The following is a 21,157-nucleotide window of genomic DNA, read 5'->3' as shown; positions in this document are numbered from 1 at the left end:
GCTGAATTTTAGAAAGACGTAATGCTGCAACTATAGATTTAGAGAAGACTGAGTAGAATAAACTAAATTTGAGGAAGCCGTTGTGGTGATGTGTGTAAACATTCAAAGTACATTTAAAATAAGGGAACATTTTTGCCCTTTTTAGGATCCAAGGTGGGGATGGGGGGTGGGAGACTTTCTGCTAATTCCTTTCCTTTTTCAAGCCAGCATTTGCTGTACAGAAGTATGAGCTGGAGTAGTGAGTTGCTGAAGCGCAGAGAGGCAGCAATATGCTGAGGAGGAAGGAAAGCAGAGAGACGCTGAGAAGTTTCTGGGTGGGAACTGAGGTCTTTCCAGCAGAGCCACCTCTGAGAAGATGCAGGGACTTCAGGTAGAAGTAAGTCAAGCCTGTAAGGTAGGTGTGGGAGAATAGCTTTTTCTTCCTTCTCTTGGGGTAGAATGTAGGACTTTTTTTTATCCTCATTCCATTTTTCGTGTCCCACCCCTCCCCTCTTAAGAAATTCTAGAATAGAATCTTCCTGTTGTTTCACAGGTGGACACTTCCACCCAACCCTCCTCTGCAAATCGGTTATTTGTCTTTGTACCAGATATTCCCCATTCGTAGCTCTGTGTCCTAGGAGATTTACATTTATGGCTGCCTCAATGGATTCCCTAATTTCTGGCTTCCGTTTGGGTTTGGCCAACAGGAGACACCAGGCTGGAGTTCAAATGGTGGGAGGAGAGAGAAGTTTGCGATTGAATTCCCTGACTCTCCCTCCCTACCACAGTGTATATGTGGCTGTGTGTCTCTGTTGAGAACTACTAATAACTGCATTTCTCATGGGCTCCAGTAACCCACTTGCCGGGGCATCCCAGCTCCCCAACAATGTGCTCTACCATGGCCTACTGATTGATTCCCAGCATCTCTGTCTACTTTTGTAAATAGTCCTTTCCTTAATTCTCCTCAATTACTCTGTTGGAGTGTGTCATAGATTTGTTGTCTAGATGTTTACAGTCGCAGACCTTAACCTATTTACTGTTAAATTGGAATAAAAGTGACATCAGAAGGTTCCTTTGGCTCTGCCCTTTGCCTCATGACCCATTCTAATGGTTCACAAAGTGTGGTCTTAAACCAGCAGGATTTGCCTCACCTGGGAATTTGTTAGAAATGCAGATTTCTAAGTCAGCTACTGGGGTTGGAGCTAAGCAATTTGCCCTCTCTCTGATTCTGAAGCACACAAATTTTGAGAATCGCTGCCTTCATCTGTACTACCCATGCATTTCACACGGCCGTGTGCATTAATTTCCCCCTGCTTGCTCCGCTTGGGTCTGGAAATAGTCCAATCAGAACGTTTATGCTCATGGATGTTACGTGTTTTACTTTACCTAAAGCAGAGCCGTAGGCCTTTCACCTCTCCCTTTCAGGGAGAGTCAGTTCTGATTATGTGTTGGAGTCTGTTCTTCTCAGTCATTCCACTAAAAACAGCAAACCAATTTATTAACCATATGCTCAGTAGAAGTTTAATGGAGAAATACTTGTTTAAAACAGTCAAAAAGAACAGCTTTTTTACAAACAAGTTATGGCAGTGACAAGTCAAAACCCCAGGCTTGTGTATTTGATTGATCATATTCCTTTAACCCACCCCTAGAACAGGAAAGAAGCAGGTGAGAAGGAAAGATGGGGCCATTTCGATGTCAGCTGGAGGAATTACAAAAATACACTCTGATGAAGCAACAGAATTGTTGTAAAACATGCCATGGAGAGGTGAGGGGAGACAAATCAGACATAGAGACTCTGCTCTCTGGGGGCGGAGACCTGGAAGCAAAGCCCACAAAGCCTGCAGCTGCTCAGAGCCTTGGGGAAGAAGGAATCCTGATTCTCGGCCGGCAGGACTGGGACTGGAGACATGCTGTTTGGGGGATCACCCTGACACCTGGGGAGACAGAAATGATTAAAATGGCAAACTCAATAGTTTTTCCTGACCCTTTAGTCCTATGTGTCCTAGTGACTGAAACGATCAAAAAGAGGCAAAGAAAGGCCACCAAACCAATAAATAATCACTAACAAAGCAGAGGGTTCCCTAACTCCCTCCACATATCCGTTTCCCTTGGCTCTGAGTCTGTTGTCAGACTAATAGAATAAAGAAAAGTCTTTGAGTTGTAACTTTTTTTTTTTTTTACATGGGCAGGCACCAGGAATCGAACCCGGGTCCTCTGGCATGGCAGGCAAGCATTCTTGCCTACTGAGCCACCGTGGCCCAACCTTGAGTTATAATTTGAAAGGCATAGCCATAGGGCCTCTGCACAAAAGCAGTTTCTCTTATTCCCTGGTATTTGGAATTGCTTATTTAACAATTCACTTCTTTCAGGTAAATAGCATCCTCATTTATAATTCTCTTATATCACAAGTCTCTTTAAGCCTGGTATCACAAATAACTCGCTACGAATGAATCTGCTCACTTTCTACTGTCTAGAAGGGCCAGTGGAAGACAGGAGAGCAGTACTAGGGTCAGAGAAAGAGAAGGGAGATACCAAAACCAATTGTGCCTATTTCACAGTTTTTCTGGTCCTTGACCCCATTCCCCTCCTTCCTAGAACATCATTACATTTTCTGAATAGGGTTAATTATCCCATGCCAGTGCTATGTGGCCCCATTTCCACCCAACCATAGAAGTATAGATTGGCATTTGTTATTGTAGAAGTCAAGAACAGCTTTGGCAACAGGAGTCCCTCAAGATGGAGAAATTATAATTATGTGTCAAGCAGGTAGAGGTGTGTGAATATGAATTAAGACTCATAATACATATACATATTGGAACTCAGCAACCATGAATGCATGGGGTAAAGAAACAGAGAGATGGTTGCAGAAGGAGAAAGGAGAACAATGACTAATACCCAAATGAGCTGGTTAATGTTTCCCATTTAAGAACTTGACATCTTGAGCAAAGTAGCAGACAGAGGCTAGTTACCAGCTCTGTTTCAGTCTATCACAGTTGGGAGCATGATAGAAAATTAGAAAAGTCAATTACCTGAATAGGGTGACAGTTTTTTTTTTTAACGGATTGATTCTTGCTAATGTGACTGATTTTAAACTGTCTTTAGGTAAAGAAAATTGTAGTTCAGAATTCAATGTCCCTTAAAGTAACTTTAAAGAATAACACTTTTAAGATTTGAAAGAATTCAGTATATGTCACTTCTGAAAGATTTACTATTAGGTAATGTGCAGATAAGTTTAGAATGCTTGTTAAGGATCCAAAAGTATGACTTCAAAAACAGAGTGCAGATTAATTCAGGGCCTTTGGGGATTAGTCATTCTGCTAAAATAAACACAGCAGCCTTCTCACAACTTAATGCAATGTCCATATTTGGCAATGGGCCTTTTGCAAACAAACTTACCTACCTGCAAAGAGCTATGTGGGCTGCCCCCATGCTGAAAAGTGGGGGCAAAAGATTAACACATTTATTAATATACTTTGAATTAATATATTTTGGAGGCAGATTATTCATGATCTGGTATTTTTTATTTGTGGGAAGCAAAATAAAACATTACACATATTCTTTTTTCTTTAATACCTTTGAGGATCAGGGAAAAGCCCAATTTAGGTCATAATTTGGAATGATTTTGATGGACTGACTAGTTCTTTGCATGAGGATAAGTTTCTAGGCTGTTTAAGGAGAGGAATGGATTCTTTAGATGATTGTATTTCCATGTACAGATTAAGGCACATATGCTTGTAGGTTAGGAGTTTCTTAGATTTTCAGAAAATTTCATTGTGTTAGTTCCCAGTGCTGTTCAAAGTTATGTAGTGATTGCTGGACTAAGGAAAGTTGGGTTTGTAATGATCAAGCAATGAACTAAGAGCTTTGATGTATATTAGCTGATATGTATTATAAGTACATATATAAACATACACATGCATTATATGGACATGTATGAGAATATGATTGGGAGCAGACCAGAAGAAAGGGAGTACAAAGAAGGGAGAGAGGAATAAAGGCGAACAAAAATGGAACCCTGGAAAGAAGTGAAAGGTGAGGAAAGACAGTGGATCCCTAAAGGCCACTAGATCAGTTGGACAAAATTCTCAAAGCCTTGTTCAGTAAAGATGCCATTGGCCACATGGGATCTGTCCATCTCTGGCAAGGTATAGGATGGGCAGATGACTGAGAGAAAAGTAGAAAGCATAACTACTAGTCCTAACATGAACTCCTTGACTGGTGGAGAGTGGGCAAGTTTCATGGTTTCCATGGAGTCCAGTCACCTTGAGACTCAGGGAGAAGGGGATAGAGGATTGATAAGCTGTCTTTGAAGAAGAGATAGCAGCATCATAACCACAGTAATCAGGTTCTTTGCAAAAGGCCAAGAGTAGGTCCAGCTATTAGTTCTTGGGATTGAGTCTCTGAGGAAAGGTAAGCTGAATGGTTGCTATGGTAACCGGATAGGGTATTTTTTGCCCACTCAATGGTCCCCACAGCAACTAAACTCCTGAAGACATACAGAGGAAGTAGTTTCCTTAACATACTACCACTATTGCCATGGTAATTAAGGTCTAAATGGAAGTGGCTAGCCTCAAGGAGCAATTCTAGAAAAATCTTCCTAGGGGAAAAAAAATGGGTCTTTTAGTCTTCCCAGGTAGCAGGAAGGTGAATTTACCTCACAGCTTCCTCCAGGAGTGGTACTCCTTGAGGTTCTGTGAGGTGTGTGTGCATTTTGGTGGTGGTGGTGGGGGGGGGGCAATGTTCTTCTAGTACTGGAGAAAGGCTAAGGCAGTTGTGTGTGTGAGTTTCTTCTGGCCCCCAGCTCATTTGTGCCCAACTCACTCATGGTTTGAAGTGGATGGTACAGCTGGGGGGCTTCCCCTTCTGGCTACGCATTACCATTCTGGTGCAGGGTGCGCCGGCGCTGGCTGGACTGCAGGCTCAGGACGAGGTACTGCCTCATAAACTCACTGAATCGCTTCTGGTTGGCCAACTTCCGGGCCGACTTCCGGGCCCCAGTGAAGCCCCCGAACCTCTTCTGCAGCTGCTTCTGCTCCATTTCCCCAGCCTCATCCATGCCAGGCTCTGTCTCTTCCTGCTCTTGGAATAGGCTCCGAACACGGGGCATTCGCTTCAGATTCTGTATCTCAGATGCTCTTGGCTGATAGAGAGCAGCTGGGTCAGTAAGGCTGAGCTGCCAGGAATCCCTGCTCATGACCTTGGTGCATGGAGTCCGGAGAGGGCTTGGGAAGACCTTCCCTTCACACTCAAGGATGCACACCTGCCAAAGACAGAGGTGGGAGAAAGGAAAAAGAAACAGGGACCTCTGTTAATCCAAAGCAATGGAGGAGAAAAATCCCTCTTATAATCTGTATCTATACTAATGCAAGTGTTTTCAAAGCATCTATTTCCAAATAGTGTTAACAGTTTTATATGTAGTTATTTAGGCTCATAGACTTTCAGAATTGCAAATAATCAGAGAACCATCAGGTGAAACTTGGACATTTTACAAACAAACAGGGCTCAGAGAGATGATGTTAACCCTCCCAAGGTAGATACAGCAAGTTAGTACAGAATGAATGTGTCAAAAACCTGCATCCTATTATATCCCTAATTGAGTTTTTGGAGCCAAGCACAGCTTGTGAGGACCACCTCTAAAAAATTAATTTTATTTTGCTCTCTCAACAGACTTGGGGGAGCCAGATTATTTTAAGAAATTGGGCACGTTAAAGTATGTATTTAAATCTGCATGCTTATTTTAAGGTCACCACGTAGAGCTTAATACTGCTGTTATTATTTTTCCATCCCATATGTACTAGTCATCACTATGCATCATTTATAGAAAAAAGGGTCAAGATTGTGGGGGAGGTAGGCAGGTTAGGCATTTAAGGCTAAACTTGCATTCCAGTTTCAGGTTGGGAAAGAGATATCTCTGCACGTCCCTGGAGAACTGTCTGCTGTGGCTCTGCCTCTTCAACACCACCAACTTCTAGTCTAGACTTCCAGTCTGACCATGATTTTTCTCCAGCTCCTTCTGACTGTTCCTGACATGACTCCCTGGTCCCCCCCCAAATTCCCCTCTCTGATGGGGTCTCCTGGAAGCGTCTCCTTCCACTTGTCTTCTTATTTGCTGTTTTGGCATCACCTCTGATTCTCATCTGTGTTTCTGGTCTTAACCATATGGAAACTTCATCTCAACCTAATCCTGCCATCATGGGTGTTTTAGTTTCCTAGGCTGCTCCTGCAAATACCATGACATGGATAGGCTTAAACAATGGGAATTTATTGCTTACAGTTTTTAGGCCAAGATAATGTTCAAATCAAGGCATCAAATGAGAGTTGTTGCCTCCTCTGCCACATGGTAAAGCACATGGTGGCATCTTCAGTGTCTCCCTTCTCTTCTGGGTTTTGTTGATTTCAGTTTCTTGCTTCCATGCCCTTTCTCTCTCTGCATTTCATTCTCTTGTAATGCACTCCAGTAATAGGATTAAGACCCTTCCTGGGCCACACCTTAACTGAAGTAACCTCATCAAAAGGTCCTATTTACAATGGGTTTGCATCCACAGGACTAGATTAACATTTTTCAGGGTTACATACAGCTTCAAACCACCACAGTGGGTCTGCAGGATGGTGCAGAGCTGTTTTTCAAAGCTTGACGCTCTTACCAGGTTTTGGGGGTACCAAGAGTTACTGCTCTGTCTGGGTATATGTAGGACATCACAAGACTGGTTTGTGTGCCCCATAGACCCTATACGTGGATCCAAAACACTCATGCAAGTGTTTACCGTGGTACAGGTGCTTCTGTGGGCAGGCTTTCCAAGTTGACCCTTAACCAAGGAGTGAGATGTAAAGGCAGTTTAGGTCATAAACCTCACAGATCCTTTCCCCTCACCCTAAAAAACACTGCCATCAATCCCATTTCTCTTGCCAGCCTTTGTCACCCTTCTCTCCAACCGTTTTTTGTCACTGCCAGGTTTCTCCAAGATGTGGCCTGCATTTGATACCTCCTTTTCAGTAGCTTCCATTTACTTCTCGACTTCATGAAATCTGGTTTCCACCCTAGTCCACTCCACTAAATCTGCCTTCTTGGGGATAACAAGTGACTTCCCAGACATTAGATACAAAGGCCCTGGTTAGTTCTCACTCTCCTGGGCCTACAGCATTTGACAGTATGGACCACACCCTCCTTCTTCCAACTCTCCGATGTTGCATTCACCTCTCAGACTGTTTGTGCTTTTTCCCCACTCCATTCCTAAGACTTTAACTTTAAACTTTTCTTCTCACTTTACACTCTGTTCCTTGCTGACTTTGTTCATTTCTGTGATTTCAGTCATCACTTCCATCAGGGCACCCCAATTCTCTACTTCTAGCATCTGATATCTCCTGAACCCTAGACACTTCGCTGATCCCTGACCAAAATGTCTGACTAGCATGTTAAGTGCTACTTGTTAACAATGAAACCCATTTTCTCTTCTGAGGCATAGACTACTGCAGCCTATCTCATATTTGTCTTCTTGATTCCTTACTAATAGAACACTGGTTTTAGTCCTAGAGGCAACATATATGTTTCCCAACCTCCTTTATATGCAGAAGTGGCCAATGACATACATATACATGGAAGCGATCAGGTGGGGCTTCCGGAAGAGTAGGGAGGTGACTTAGCTGGGAAAAGCATCATTTTCCCCCTTCCTCCAGTTTCCTGCTTAGAAGGTGAATACTTTGGCTGGCGCTTAGTTGGTCATCTTGAAATCATAAGGTGACTCAGGATGGAAGCATCTCTCTTTTCTGGAGTGGAAAGAGAGAAGGAGTCTGGGACACTGATGATATCATGGAGCTGCACACCAGCCCTGGGCTTTCTACTTCCTGAGCTCATTTATGAGGCATCAAATCTCTGTTTTATTTAAGCCAATGTTGCTTTAGGTCTTTGTTACTAGCAGGTGAAGTAATTCCTATCTGGTATACTCTACCTACCCCAAACATACCCTCTGCTTGGTCTCTAGACACACTATTTCCCAGATTACTCAAATTTAAAACCCTGGGTTTATCTTTAACTTCTTTCTCTCTAATCTCCATTCCACCCCCACCCCCAATCCAATTAGTATACATGTTTGTTTCCTCCTTTCCTTACCTCTGCTACTGCCTTAGTCCAGACTTCATTCATTGCCTTTTAGGTTGTCCTGGCTTCCTAATTGAATTGTCCATCATTGCCTCTCCAATCCATTTTATACTTCTGGCAGAGTACTCTTCCAAAGAATAACTCTAATTGTGTTGTTACTTTGCCCACAGTTTTTTGCCTTTCTCCATAAAATAATATTGAGCAGAGCCTTCAGATCTCTCCACTGTCTGGTTCCAGTCTACCTTTTCAAATCTTATTTCATATTCCTCTGCACATACCTCCCTTCAAGCATTTGGGACAGCTCCTAATGCCTCAAACCTTTTCTCACCTCCTTGCCTTTTCTCACTCTGTTTCCTATGTTGGAATGATCTCCTTCTATCCATCTTTTGGGGCTCTCTCGAGCTCCGTGCTCTTCCTTTCTGGAATCTTCCTCAATCTCCCAGAACAGAATTGCTCTCTTCTGCTTCTGTGTTCCCACATGACTTTATATTGCTTTTGTGGACATTTTAATGCTTAATATAGTTTTTTTTTTCCCCATTGGCAGGCTCTGGAAATCAGACCCCAGTCTCCAGCATGACAGGTGAGAATTCTGCTTGCTGAGCCACCATTGTACCACCCTTAATAGAGTTTTAATACCTTGTGAGGCAGAATGTGACAAGTCAGGGATCACATCTTTCTCATGTTTGAGTCCCTTGTGGGAATCCCTTACAGGAATCTTTTCCATCCCTAGTAGCAGGGTTTCAATAAAGGTTTGTGTAGCCGAGCTCAAATTAATCAAGAAGCTACCTTGTACTTAGCTAAGAGTAAAAATGAAGAAAATAAAAAGAAAATGAGAAAAGGATTCACTAGCAGAACAGGAATTGCAGCTCATTGCAAACAGAACTTCAACTCCCCTAGCACTTAGTACATCCTTCTGATACAGCACCTGTTTCCCTCCTGCAACTCTTTGTTTATCTGTCCCTTTACAACAAGGTTGTTAACCTTTTTTAGGGACATAGGCGCTTTTGACAATGTAATAAAAATTATGGACCCACCCTTTTATCATATAAATAAAACTAATGTCAAATTTGCATATAATTTTTAGAGAGTTCACAGATCTTTTAAAGCCCATCCATGGGTTTCCAGGTGAAGGACCTCTTTAGCTGTAAGTTAAATAGGAAGGGTCTGTATGCATTCCAGGCATCTAAAGCCAGGGATACAAAGTGGAGCCCAGTAGAGAGTATGTGAAATTGAAGAAATCAACAGGCAAAAGGAGGGATTGTACAGCTGAAGTCGCCCAATGGTTATGCTGGGAGATTGTTCCAGATCTTTTTGTGTATCAGGCAAGCATTTCATAGTATGTTAGCACCAGGAGGGACCTTAAACAACTGCTGGTCCAATGGGTCTCAAACCTGGGTGTGAACCCAGATTATCTGCAGAGCTTTTGTAACAAAGAATTTCAAGACCCAATTAAACCCCTGAGATATAGAGACAGGAAAACTTATTTTCAAAAAGCTCCTCAGTTAATTCTGATATTTGCCTTGGTTTGGGAATCACTGATGTACTCCTGTTTTTGCATGTTATGATGGGGTTCAGTAATGTGCCCAGAATTACACTGTTTGACAATAATAAAACCTGAACAAGAACTCAAAAGTCTTAATTTCCAACCCAGGACATCTCCTACTTAACTACCTGTTTGCAATATTAACTGGTGGAAATTAATACCAGAATAAGGATCCTATGAGACCAAAAGGTTCTGATGGGAATATTACATTTTTTTCCCTCCGGACTAGAGAGGAGAAAGAGACAGTATCCTGCAGGATGCTATTCTCCTTCTCTGTGAGGTTTCCAAAGGATTTCCTTTCCTAAATCTGCCTGTTTCCCCAAGGCAGTAATATTGGCCCTTACTGGTATTCAAGCCATGGTTTCTATGAGCGTATCTTTTCCAATTAGATTTCCTCCAGAGCTACTTAACAGATGGAAAATAGTTGCTGACAGAACTAACACATGGTCAGTGCAAACTCAGCAGAGATACATAGAGAAACCACTTTTTTGGGGGGTAGGGGTGGTGTTCATGGTCCAGGAATCATACCTGGGTATCCTGCATGAAAAGTGAGCATTCTACCACTGAGCCACCTGTGCACCTGAGAAACCACTTTTTGACACCCATAATGTCACTGGGTATGAAAAAATGATTGGCAGCTTTCATATATGGAATGGGCTGACTTAGAACAATGGAGTTGCAAATTTCAGCGTCTAAAAGAATTGTTGCAGGAGTTTGTTAGAATGCAAATTTGGGGGCCACATCCCTTGAGATTCTGATTCAGTAAATCAAGAGTGGGTTCCAGGAATCTGCATTTTATAAAAGCACCCCAGGTGATTCTAAGGCTGTAATCCACTTTGAAATTTCCTCCTTTGGAACTCGTTCTGAGGAGGAAAAGGCCATTATGGAACATGGTGGTCAGAGATTATTCCTTCAGAGAAAGTCACTTTGGTCTGTACTTAGCCTGTTCCTGAAATACTCTAAAGAAAGCCAGTAGAACAAATTAGCAGCCCTTTTTTTTTTTTCAGATCACAATCCTATTGGGTTATTACACTACAGCAATGGTTCTAAACTAGGGAGAAATTTTGCCCCCGGGGGACATTTGGCAATATCTGGATACATTTTTGGTTGTCACAATGGAGGGAGGGGTTGCTACTGGCATTTAGGTGTGGCGTGGGGATGCTGCTAAACATCTGCCTTAACAAAGAATTATCCAGCCTGAAATGTTGATAGTGGTGAGTTTGAGTGATCCTGCTGTTCAGAGTCAACAAGAAAGCAGGCAAGCCCGTGTAGCATTGTAAAAGCCCATAGAACTGGAGAATTTTGGAGCTGAAATGAACCTTTGAGCAAACCTGGTACAATCCTCCCAGCATAGCAGCTTCAAAATCATTGTTGAATTATTCTGCTACTTGAGTTTACAGAAACAGGTTGATGAGTTGTTAAACCTAGAGGCTATTAGATCTTCTGTGAGCCCCTGAGTTTCTAAGCCCAGAAGGTAATTAGATTTTGTGTCATTTATAGAAAGTGAAATTCCATAATCAAATCAGAAGCACAGCCCATATCCAGTCTTGACATACTGTTAGGTGAATTAGGTACTAACAAAATCGTCTCAACTTTTGATTTAAGAGAAGTTTTGGGCAAATATGAGGAATCCATAGTCAAAGCAGCATTTGTAACACCAGATGGGCATATGAGCTTAATGTCTAACCCTCTGCTCGGAGGGAGACTTCAGCCTCTTTCCAGAGATGAGTTAATGGCCTATTAAGTGAGCTGGACACATTTGCACCTATTAACTAAGCTGGACACATTTGCACCACCCATACTGATGACACTGCTATATTAAGCCAGAGTGTTGATGAGCATCTGGAAAGTCTCTGACTGGTGCCAAATTGATCTATAAAGCTGGGTTTGTAGTGAACTGAGCAAAGGGCCATTTGGACGTCTGGGATCAGAGACTAGAGTACTAAGTAGAGAAAAGGCATATGATGCTATTAGAGACTGCCAAGTTTCTGCCACTAAAGAGTCAAATCATTTCTGGCCAAGACACATTTGAAAGCTATTAGCTTTAGAAGGTTCTGCTAGATTATCTGAGGGCTAACACTAGTAGGCCAACTGATGAATAGGAAAGAAGACAAACATAATAACTCCTACTGCAAATCAACTGCTAAGACTTTTCATTTATTAGAGATAGAAAGAACTGCCAGAATATAGTTGTGGGGATCCAGGGTCTGGGATTCCCCTTGATATTGAGAGAATTTTCCTCCATTTTGAGTGCAGGATAATTGCACGTAGCTGCCTATATGACCTGAACACACATAAAAGGTCATCAGACCCCCTCGGGGGAAAAGAATGTACAAATGATATTGTCAGTAAGGCACTGAAATTCCCCTACCCTGATCACTGCTGATAACAAATCTCCAAACCCCTGTGTCACCAGACCCTGCTGAAACTGAGTTGTCACATGCTATGACATTTCCATGTCCTGAACCCTTATAAGCTGCCCTCTAGCACTCTCTGCCTTTTGCAGAGAACTAATCTTCATTTTCCATGGCCAGCTGCCACCCTGGAAGATCTTCTCTTGTTCATAAGTCCTAATAAACTCATGCTGAACTCCATGCCAGGTGTATTCTTTGGTCTTAGGACAGAGCTGGGTTGTAGCAGTAGTTTATTATGCTGTAGAGTTTTGAATAAAATTTCCCTAACTTTCTTGAGAGTTACCTTCTCCTTTGTCACTAAAATAACTCAATGAATCTAGGCATTTTTTTTTTTTGTCTTGAGTTAATGGGGTATTTTTCACAGTTAAGTTACAGCCCAGCACACTGAAATGGATTTGGGGGCGTGGTTATTTACCAACAAAAATTATAGTCTAATGAAAAGGCACCCATAATTGGAGCATCTAACTGGGGTGAGAAATAAAGGAACTCTTGATGAAGGCTAGGCTCACGTAACTTAGAAGAAGGTTTGGGAAGGTGTCCCTCAACAAAATATCTGAGCCCCTCCCTGCTATTCAGTGTGGATATACTGAAGGGATTACATAGATTTGAAAATGAGATGTGGTTGCCTACAGTTTTCTAGATATTCCATTACAAATTTTAAAATAGATTAAAAGTGAGTACAAACTAGAACAAAAACAACCACGTGTCCAGTTCTTCTGGGGGATTAGAAGGGATTATAAAGGTTTTATCCATCATGATAAGGCTATAACTGGTCCATTTTCAAAGAAGTAAATATAACAACATTGGCTGGACCCCATGGATTTAAGATATGGAGAAATGGAAGCACACTCCAAATTTACTGGTTTTGAAAGACCCCAATGTAAAAAGTCTTCCAAGTTGGCAGTGGATGTGCCTGATATGAGATTAAATGGGACTATCTTACAGTTTCTGCAGGACAAATCTACTGAGCACTACTCTGTGCCACACACTGTGCTCAGTCCCGGGGATACCCAGATCCATAAGTGAAGGAAGCTTACACTTTCAGTGAGTGAGGTGCCTGCAAATGCAAAACACAGTCAAAGCACAAAGGAAGGAGTGGTTGACTCTTTTGTAGGCAAGTGGAAAAATCAAGAAAATTTTCTAAGAGGTGAAACTTAAGCTGGCTTTTGAAGTATGTGTCTGATTTATCAGATGAGGGAGGAGAGAAAGGCATGTACAAAAATGGCAGGAATGTTCCCAGAGCAGTTGGAAGGTCAGTGAGGGAAGGTAGGATCTCTGGTAACTATGGAAAGTGTTTAGGAATGTGGGTCTGGAGCTGAGCAGAGAGTAGGTCAGGAGTGTACAGTTGGAAGTTACCTGCAGCTCTGGAAGAGCTGAAGGTGTGGAATGTATGGCTGGACTCTCAGAGGGAACAAGTACATTGGAATAAGAAGCAGGAAATCTTGGGAATCATTTATATTTAGGGTTTGGGGAGAAGAACAGAAGCCAACATGGGAAGCAGGAAAAGAACAGTCAGTGGTGGGAAGAGGACCAGGAAATTTCACCAAGAGAGGATAAGAGTGAAGGATAGGAGTAGGGTGGGGTTCCTAAAGGAGGAGCTGACCAACAAGATCAAATGTTGCACAGAGGAAAAGGGGAAGGAAGATTTGGTAATCAGGAGTTGCTGGTAACCTCAGAGAGACTGAAAGGCAAGGAAGTCAAAGTTCAAGTGTAGATTATTCTTTCAGGAAACATGACAATGAAGGGAAAGAAAAGCAAGTGGGAGATGGGAAAAAAGAAGAATGCTTGGGAAGAAAATTAAGCATACAAAGAAAGGAGGAAGAAGAAAGGGGAAAGAGCACAGATAGGAGGGTGGTGGGGTAGAAAACAGACATTCTGAAATGGTGATAAGGAAACTGGAGATAATTTATGTCAGTGGCATCCATCATCTATAATACAGGGCAACCCAAGTTTATGGTGTCTGTTGCTGTTTGGAGCTATATGTATCCCAGAAAAACATGTTAATAAACTTAATCCCTTTTGTGGGTGTGAACACATTGTAAGTATGACTTTTGATGAGATTACTTCAATTAAGGTTGGCCTACCTCAATCAGGATGGGTCTTAATCCTCTTAATGGAGTCCTTAATAAGCGGAATGAAATTCAGCTGGATATAAAGAGAAAGCCACAGAAAGCAAGAAGCTGAAATTCAGTAGAGCCCGGAAGAGAATGGAGAGGCCGGGAGAGGCTGCCATATGCATTGCCATGTGACAGAGGAGCCAAGGATTGCCAGCAGCCAGCACCAAAATGCCATGATCTTTGGGAAGAAAGCATGGCCTTGATGATGCCTTGATTTGGACTTTCCCCTAGCCTCAAAACCGTGAGCTAATAAATTCCCATTATTTAAGCTGAGACATTTCATGGTATTTGCTTAAGCAGTCAAGGACACTACAACAGTGCCTAAGAGGGTGGGAGAGCAACTAGTGTTTCACAATCTGGCGTGATTATTACAAATAAATCACCTACTTAGGAATTTCAATTTACTTTGTAAAAGATACATTAGAGCAGAATCAGGATTATTCCTATAGTTAAGTTCCTAATAGTTTGGGGAGCAGGTAAAGTGTTGGAGTTAAAGCTAGGATTCAAGAATTCTGTATAATCTTTAGTTTTATCTATGGCACAAGCAAAAACCTTAATAGTTTGGTGATTATAAAATTATTGCTTAATCAACTCTATCATGATTTCTATGTAAACTTGGGTGAACTTTTAACCCCCTCTGGGCCAGTCTGAGGTGGCCTCAAAAGCAGCTTTGGGCTGTGGCACAGAAAAGACATGTGAATCTCTGTATCTAGCCAAACTCAGTTTTTTCCAGTTCTTTAAATGTCCACACTTTCTATACTATAGGCCTTTACACATGTTTCCATCCACTCCCATCCCCTCTCTGCCACATGGGCGCCTAGGACATGCTTCCCTGCCCCTTCACTCCCACTCACCTTTTTTTTCCCTTTTTCAATTTTATTGAAATTTATTCATACATCACACAAACAATCTAAAGTATACAATCAGTGGCTCACAGTATCTTCACATAGTTGTGCATACATCCCCATGATCAATTTTAGAACGTTTTTATTACTCCAGAACAGAAATAGGGATAAAAAAAATAAAACCCAAATCCTCCCATACACCTTACCCCCCCCACCCCACATTGTTAATCCATCATTTTGGTGTAGTAAATTTGTTACTGTTAATGAAAGAATATTAAAAGATTACTATTAACTATAGTCCATAGTTTGCAATAGCTATGTTTTACCCATATATCCTTCTATTATTTTCTTACATTTGTAATAGTTCATGCAAGAATTTATTTATATACAAGACTTTAAACAACCACTTTTGATCAAATTCACCTACAATGCATCACTATTACTTATAATCCCAATAATGAGCTATCATCACCTCTATCCATTCCCAAACATTTAAGTTCAAACTAGTTAACAATTCTGTACATAGTAGGTAACCACTCCCCCTTCCCTAGCTTCTATCTCTAGGTTCCCTATATTCTACATTTTAAGGCTCTGAGTTTACATGTTCCAGTTAGTTCATATTAGTGAAATCATACTATATCTGTCCTTTTGTGACTGGCTTATTAAACTCACCATTATGTCCTTAAAGTTCATCCTATTGTCTCATGCTTCAGGACCTCATGAATTCTTACTGCTGCATAATATTCCATCATATGTATATAGCACATTTTGTTTATCCACTCATCTATTGATGGACTTTTAGATTTTTTTCTACCTTTTGGCAATTGTGAATAATGCTGCTATGAACATTGGTGTGCAAATATCTGTTCATGTCCTTGCTTTCAGCTCTTCTGGGTATATAGTGAATGGTGGAATTGCTGGGTCAAAGGCCAACTCAATATTTGGTTTTCTGAGGAATTGCCAAACTGTCTTCCACAGTGGCTGAACCATTTTACATTGCCACCAGCAGTGAATAAGTTTACCTATTTCTCCACATCCTTTGCAACATTTGTAGTTTCCTCTTTGTTTAATAGGTCCTTCTCGTAGGTGTAAGATAATAACTCATTGTGGTTTTGATTTACATTTCCCTAATAGCTAATGAAGATGAATATCTTTTCATGTGATTTTTAGCCATTTGTATTTTCTCTTTGTAGAAATGTCTATTTATATCTTTTGCCTATTTTATAATAGGGTTGTTTGTCATTTTATTGTTGAGTTGTAGGATTTCTTTTTAAGTACTGGATATCAAACCTTTATCAGATATATGGTTACCAAATGTTCTCTCCTCCCATTCAGTTGGCTGCCTCTTCACCTTTCTCACAAAATCCTTTGAAGCACAGCAGTGTTCAATTTTGAGGAGTTTACATTTTCTATTTTTTCTTTTGTTGCTCGTGCTTTGGGTGTAAGCTCTAAGAAGCCACCTCCTAACAATACAGGGAAATAGATGTTTCCCTCTATTTTCTTCTAGGAGTTTTATAGTCCTGACTATAATATTTAGGTTTTATAGTACTGGCTCTTATGTTTAGGTCTTTTATCCACTTTGAGTTAATTTTTGCCATAGGGTATGAGGTAGGTCTTCTTTCATTCTTTTGGATTTGGATATCCATTTCTTCCAGTCCCATTTATTGAAGAGACTATTTAGTCTCAGTTCAGTGGATTTGTGGGCCTTGTCAAAAATCAATTGACCATGGATCTGAGGGTCTATTTCTGAACTCTCAATTTGATTCCATTGATTGATATGTCTATCTTTGTGCCAATACCATGCTATTTTGACCACTGTGGCTTTATAATTAGCTTTAAGGTCAAGAAGTGTAAGCCCTCCCAATTCACTCTTCTTTTGTAGGATTTTTTTTTTTTTTTTGCTATTTGAGACCCCCTTCACTTCCAAATAAATTTAATAGTTAACTTTTCCAACTCCACAAAATAGGTTACTTGAATTTTGATTGGTCTTGCACTGAATTTGTAGATCAATTTGGGTAGAACTGACATCTTAACATTTAGCTTTCCTATCCGTGAATGTGGAATGCCTTTTTAGCTATTTAGGTCTTCTTTGATTATTTTTAGCAATGTTTTGTAGTTTTCTGTGTACAAGACCTTTACATCCTTGGCTAAGTTAATTCCTAGATACTTGATTCTTTCAGTTGCTATTGTGAATGGAATTTTTTCTTAATTGCCTCCTCAGATCATTAATAATGTATAGAAACACTACTGATTTTTGCATATTAATCTTGTATCCCACCACTTTGCTGAATTTGTTTATAAGCTTAGGTAGCTTTGTTGTAGATTTTTTGGGATTTTTCAAATATAGGATGATGTCATCTGCAAATAATGAGAATTTTACTACTTTCTTTCTGATTTGGATGTCTTTTATTTCTTTCTCTTGCCTAATTGCTCTAGCTAGAACTTCTAACCCAATGTTGAATAATAGTGGTGTCAGTGGGCATCCTTGTCTCATTCCTGATCCTAGGGGGAAGACTTTCAGTCTCTCACCATTGAATATGATGTTGGCTGTGGGTTTTTCATATATATGTCCTTTATCATATTGCCCACTATTGTTAGGTGTCATATAGACTCAAATTTCTCTACCCCACTAAACTAGATTGGGGTCAACTGCTCTGTGCTTTCCCAGTGCCATTTAATTACTCTATCATCTAGGAATCATGTTTTCTCTCCCACTAGTTGCAGGCTCCATCCATCTGCTCCCTATGGATTCCTAAACCTAGCCCAGTACTTGGTACATAGTAGGTGCTCAGAAAAGACCAAAATTAATAAATAAGATGAATAAATTAACTTTGAATGGGATATCTGGGGATGCTCTTCATGATTATAGTTATTATTGTATAGAAAACAGCCTCAAAAACTACTGAGCTGGGACAGGAAGACCCTGAATCTGTCAGGCTATATACTATTCCATTGTTGGGAACTGGGAGATGCCACGGGATGCATTAGTCCAACAATAAAACATCGTTTCAATAACAAATAAAGAAATTGAATCATTAACAAAAACCTACAAAGGAAAACCCAAGATCAGATGGCTTCACTGGTTAATTTTATCAAATATCCCAAAAAGAAATAACACCAGTCCTGCTCAAACTTCTCCAAAAAGTTGAAGTGGGACTACTCCCTAATTTTATCTTGTTAAATGTGTATTCTGCATCAATTGAGATGATCCTGTGGGTTGTTTTTTGTTTTTTGTTTTTTTTTTGCCTTTGTTCTATTAATGTGGTATATTGCATTAATTGTATTTTCCTATGTTGAGCCACCCTTTCATTCACAGGATAAATCACACTTGATCGTGGTGTATAATTCTTTTAATGTGCTGTTGGATTTGGTTTGCTGGTATTTTGTCAAGGACTTTTGCATCTGTATTCAGAAAAGATATTGGCCTGTAATTTGCTTTTCTTATTGTAGCTTTGTCTTTGGTATCAGGGTGATATTGGCCAATTTATCCAGGAAAACTGGATATCCATATGCAAAAGAATGAAGGTGGTTCCCTATTTCTCACCATATACAAAAATGGACTCAAATGGATCAAAGACCTAAATATAAGAACCAAAATTATAAAACTCCTGGGAGAAAACAAAGGGAAGCATCTTCAAGAACTTGTATTAGGCAATAGTTTCTTGGACTTTACACCAAAAATATGAGTAACAAAAGAAAAAACAGATAAATAGGACTTAATCAAACTAAAAGCTTTTGTGCACAAAGAACTTCGTTATAAAAGTAAAAAGACAAACCTAGAAAATGGGAGAACACATTTGGAAATCACATATCTGCTAAGGATTTAATATCTAAAATATATAAAGAAATCTTATGACTTAATACAAAAAGACAACCCAATTTAAAGATGAGCAAAAGACTCTAATAGACATTTCTCCAAAGAGGATATGCAATTGGTGAATAAGAACATAGAAAGATGATCAACATCATTACCGATTAGGGAAATGCAAATTGAAACCACAAAATGGTACCATTTGAAACCTACCAAAATGGTAACAATTAAAAAAAACAGAAAATAACAAGTGTTAGAAAGGATGTAGAGAAATAGGAGCATTCATTCATTGTTGGTAGGGATGTAAAATGATGCAGCCACTAGACGACCATTTGGCAGTTCCTTAGAAAGTTAAATATAGAATTACTACATGATCTGGCAATCCCACTTCTAGGTATATATTCAAAAGAATTGAAAGCAGGGACTTGAATAGATATTTGTGCACCGATGTTCATAGTGGCATTATTCACACTTGTAAATGATGGAAGCAACACAAGTGTTCATCAACAGATGAATGGATAAACAAAATATTATATATACATACAATGGAATATTATTCAGCTATATAAAAGAATGAAAATTATTTCTCCAATATATGTAACAATATGAATGAACCTTGAAGACATCATGTTGGGTGAAATATGCCGGACATAAAAGGACTAATATTATATAATCTCACAGACATGAAATAATTAGAATAAGCAAATTCATAGAGTCAGAAACTAGAATACAGTTTACCAGGGGCTGAAGTGGGAGTAAGGAATGGGGAGTTAATTTTTGGTTGGTACGGAATTTCTGTTTGGGATGATGGAAAAGTTTTGGGAATGGATGGTGTCAGATGGTAACACAACACTGTGAATGTAATTAACACCACTGAATTATATATCTGAATGTGGTTAAAGGGGGAAATTTTAGGTTGTATATGTTATTAGAATAAAAATTAAAAGCCATAGAACTGTAGAACACAGTGAACCCTAATATAGCTGTATAAATATGGACTATATTTAATAGTATAATCATAATCATATTCTTCCATTAATTGTAATAAAGTTACCATACTCAAGCAAAGTAATAGAAAAAACTGTGTGTGAAGGGAGTATATGGGAGCTCTGTATTTTCCGTGTGATTTTTCTGTAAATCTACTTCTCTAATAAAAAAAAAATGGAACAGAATAAAATTTTTAAAAGTATACATGGTTTATATATATACACATTTGCTTTAGGATCAGTGGTTACTGTGGGTTGTTTTTAAAAGGTTAAGGGGTTTGAAACCTGGCATCTTTTGAAAGTAGTTTATATGACTACAAAGGAAAAATAATTGAGTAACATGGATTTTATAGGAATTACTATTTAGACTGAAACTAAAGGAGTTGAGGAAACAATTTGTTTAATGAACAAAAATTTAACACTGGATATGCACTTCAAATTTGAAAATAAAAAATGAGAGTATTTAGTACCTGGATATTCATTGTAGAATTATCTATAACAAAAAATGGAGGGCTGCATATATCTTCAACAGTAGGATAATGGTTAAATAAATTATACTATATTTGTAAAAAGAAATATTTAAAAATAATATTTAATGACATGTAAAAATTATCCTGATATATAAGTGAGAAAAAGCAGGGTTCTTTTTCTGACTGGTAGAATTGAAAGTTATTCTTATTTTCTCTCTTTTTTTGGTATGCTGTGTGGCAGGGTCACATTTCACTATTTTTTCCATGTGAGTATCCTGTTATTGCAGCACCATTTGTTAAATTTTTTGTTTTGTTTGTTTTACTTATTTGTTTTTTGGGGAAGTGCATGGACCAGGAATTGAACCTGGGTCTCCTGCACAGCAGGCAAGAATTCTACCACTGAACTACCCTAGCACCCCCCTGATTTTCTCTTTTTATACTTTTCTGAATTTGTCAAATTCTTTAAAATGAGTGTGCATTATTGCAATAAAAAGAACGAAACCGCAATACAGATATGTCCATATTTGAATGTGGCAAAATGGGAATCTTGCAGTATTTGCAACAAAAAGATGCCCTGATCTATTTCTACTGGCTATGTGACTTTGGGGAGTCATGCGGCCTCTGAGAGAGGCCTTGGTTCATGTCTGCTCTGCAAGAGGGAGTGTGGAGTTGAGAAGGCTGTCCCCTCTTAGCCTCCTGGACTTACCTGCATGCTGAAGCTGTCAAGGGTTGAGTGGAGCTTCTCTCTGCAGGTCAGACAGTCCCTCTGACAACTGCTGAACACACTTGAGAAGAGGCTGAGCAGCAGGAGGTCACAAAGTAGGGTTTTCATGGTCCAGGCGCAGAAAGCAGGATGCTACAATGCAAATGAGGGTGGTGGCAATTAGTTGAGCCATT

At 39.8% G+C, this 21,157-nt stretch overlaps 1 protein-coding gene and 1 non-coding gene across 2 annotated transcripts; both read right to left on the bottom strand.

The window, feature by feature from the left end:
• Nucleotides 1-1,493: 1,493 nt before the first annotated feature.
• PNOC (prepronociceptin) lies at nt 1,494-21,092 on the bottom strand. Its single transcript, XM_077151855.1, has 3 exons — nt 20,967-21,092; nt 4,858-5,239; nt 1,494-1,913 (listed from the first exon to the last, which is right to left on the bottom strand). The coding sequence occupies exons 1-3, from the start codon at nt 21,090-21,092 to the stop codon at nt 1,828-1,830; spliced, it is 594 nt and encodes a 197-aa protein (XP_077007970.1). The 3' UTR covers nt 1,494-1,827.
• On the bottom strand, nt 20,604-20,674 carry TRNAS-GCU (transfer RNA serine (anticodon GCU)). Its single transcript has one exon. It is a non-coding gene; the product is annotated as a tRNA-Ser (tRNA).
• Nucleotides 21,093-21,157: the final 65 nt, after the last annotated feature.

The sequence above is a fragment of the Tamandua tetradactyla genome, chromosome 3, assembly GCF_023851605.1.
Source record: "Tamandua tetradactyla isolate mTamTet1 chromosome 3, mTamTet1.pri, whole genome shotgun sequence".
NCBI lineage: Eukaryota > Metazoa > Chordata > Mammalia > Pilosa > Myrmecophagidae > Tamandua > Tamandua tetradactyla.
Note: the sequence above shows the minus strand (reverse complement) of the source record. Positions and strands in the feature narration are given on the sequence as shown.

Excerpts from the sequence above, each read along its gene's own strand:
- PNOC (XM_077151855.1), bottom strand. The coding sequence starts at position 21,092 with ATGAAAACCCTACTTTGTGACCTCCTGCTGCTCAGCCTCTTCTCAAGT. Across the intron at positions 5,240-20,966 it reads TTGACAGCTTCAGCATGCAG|GTGTGCATCCTTGAGTGTGA; the intron begins GTAAGTCCAGGA and ends TGTCTTTGGCAG. Across the intron at positions 1,914-4,857 it reads GCGCACCCTGCACCAGAATG|GTGTCAGGGTGATCCCCCAA; the intron begins GTAATGCGTAGC and ends CTGTCTCCCCAG.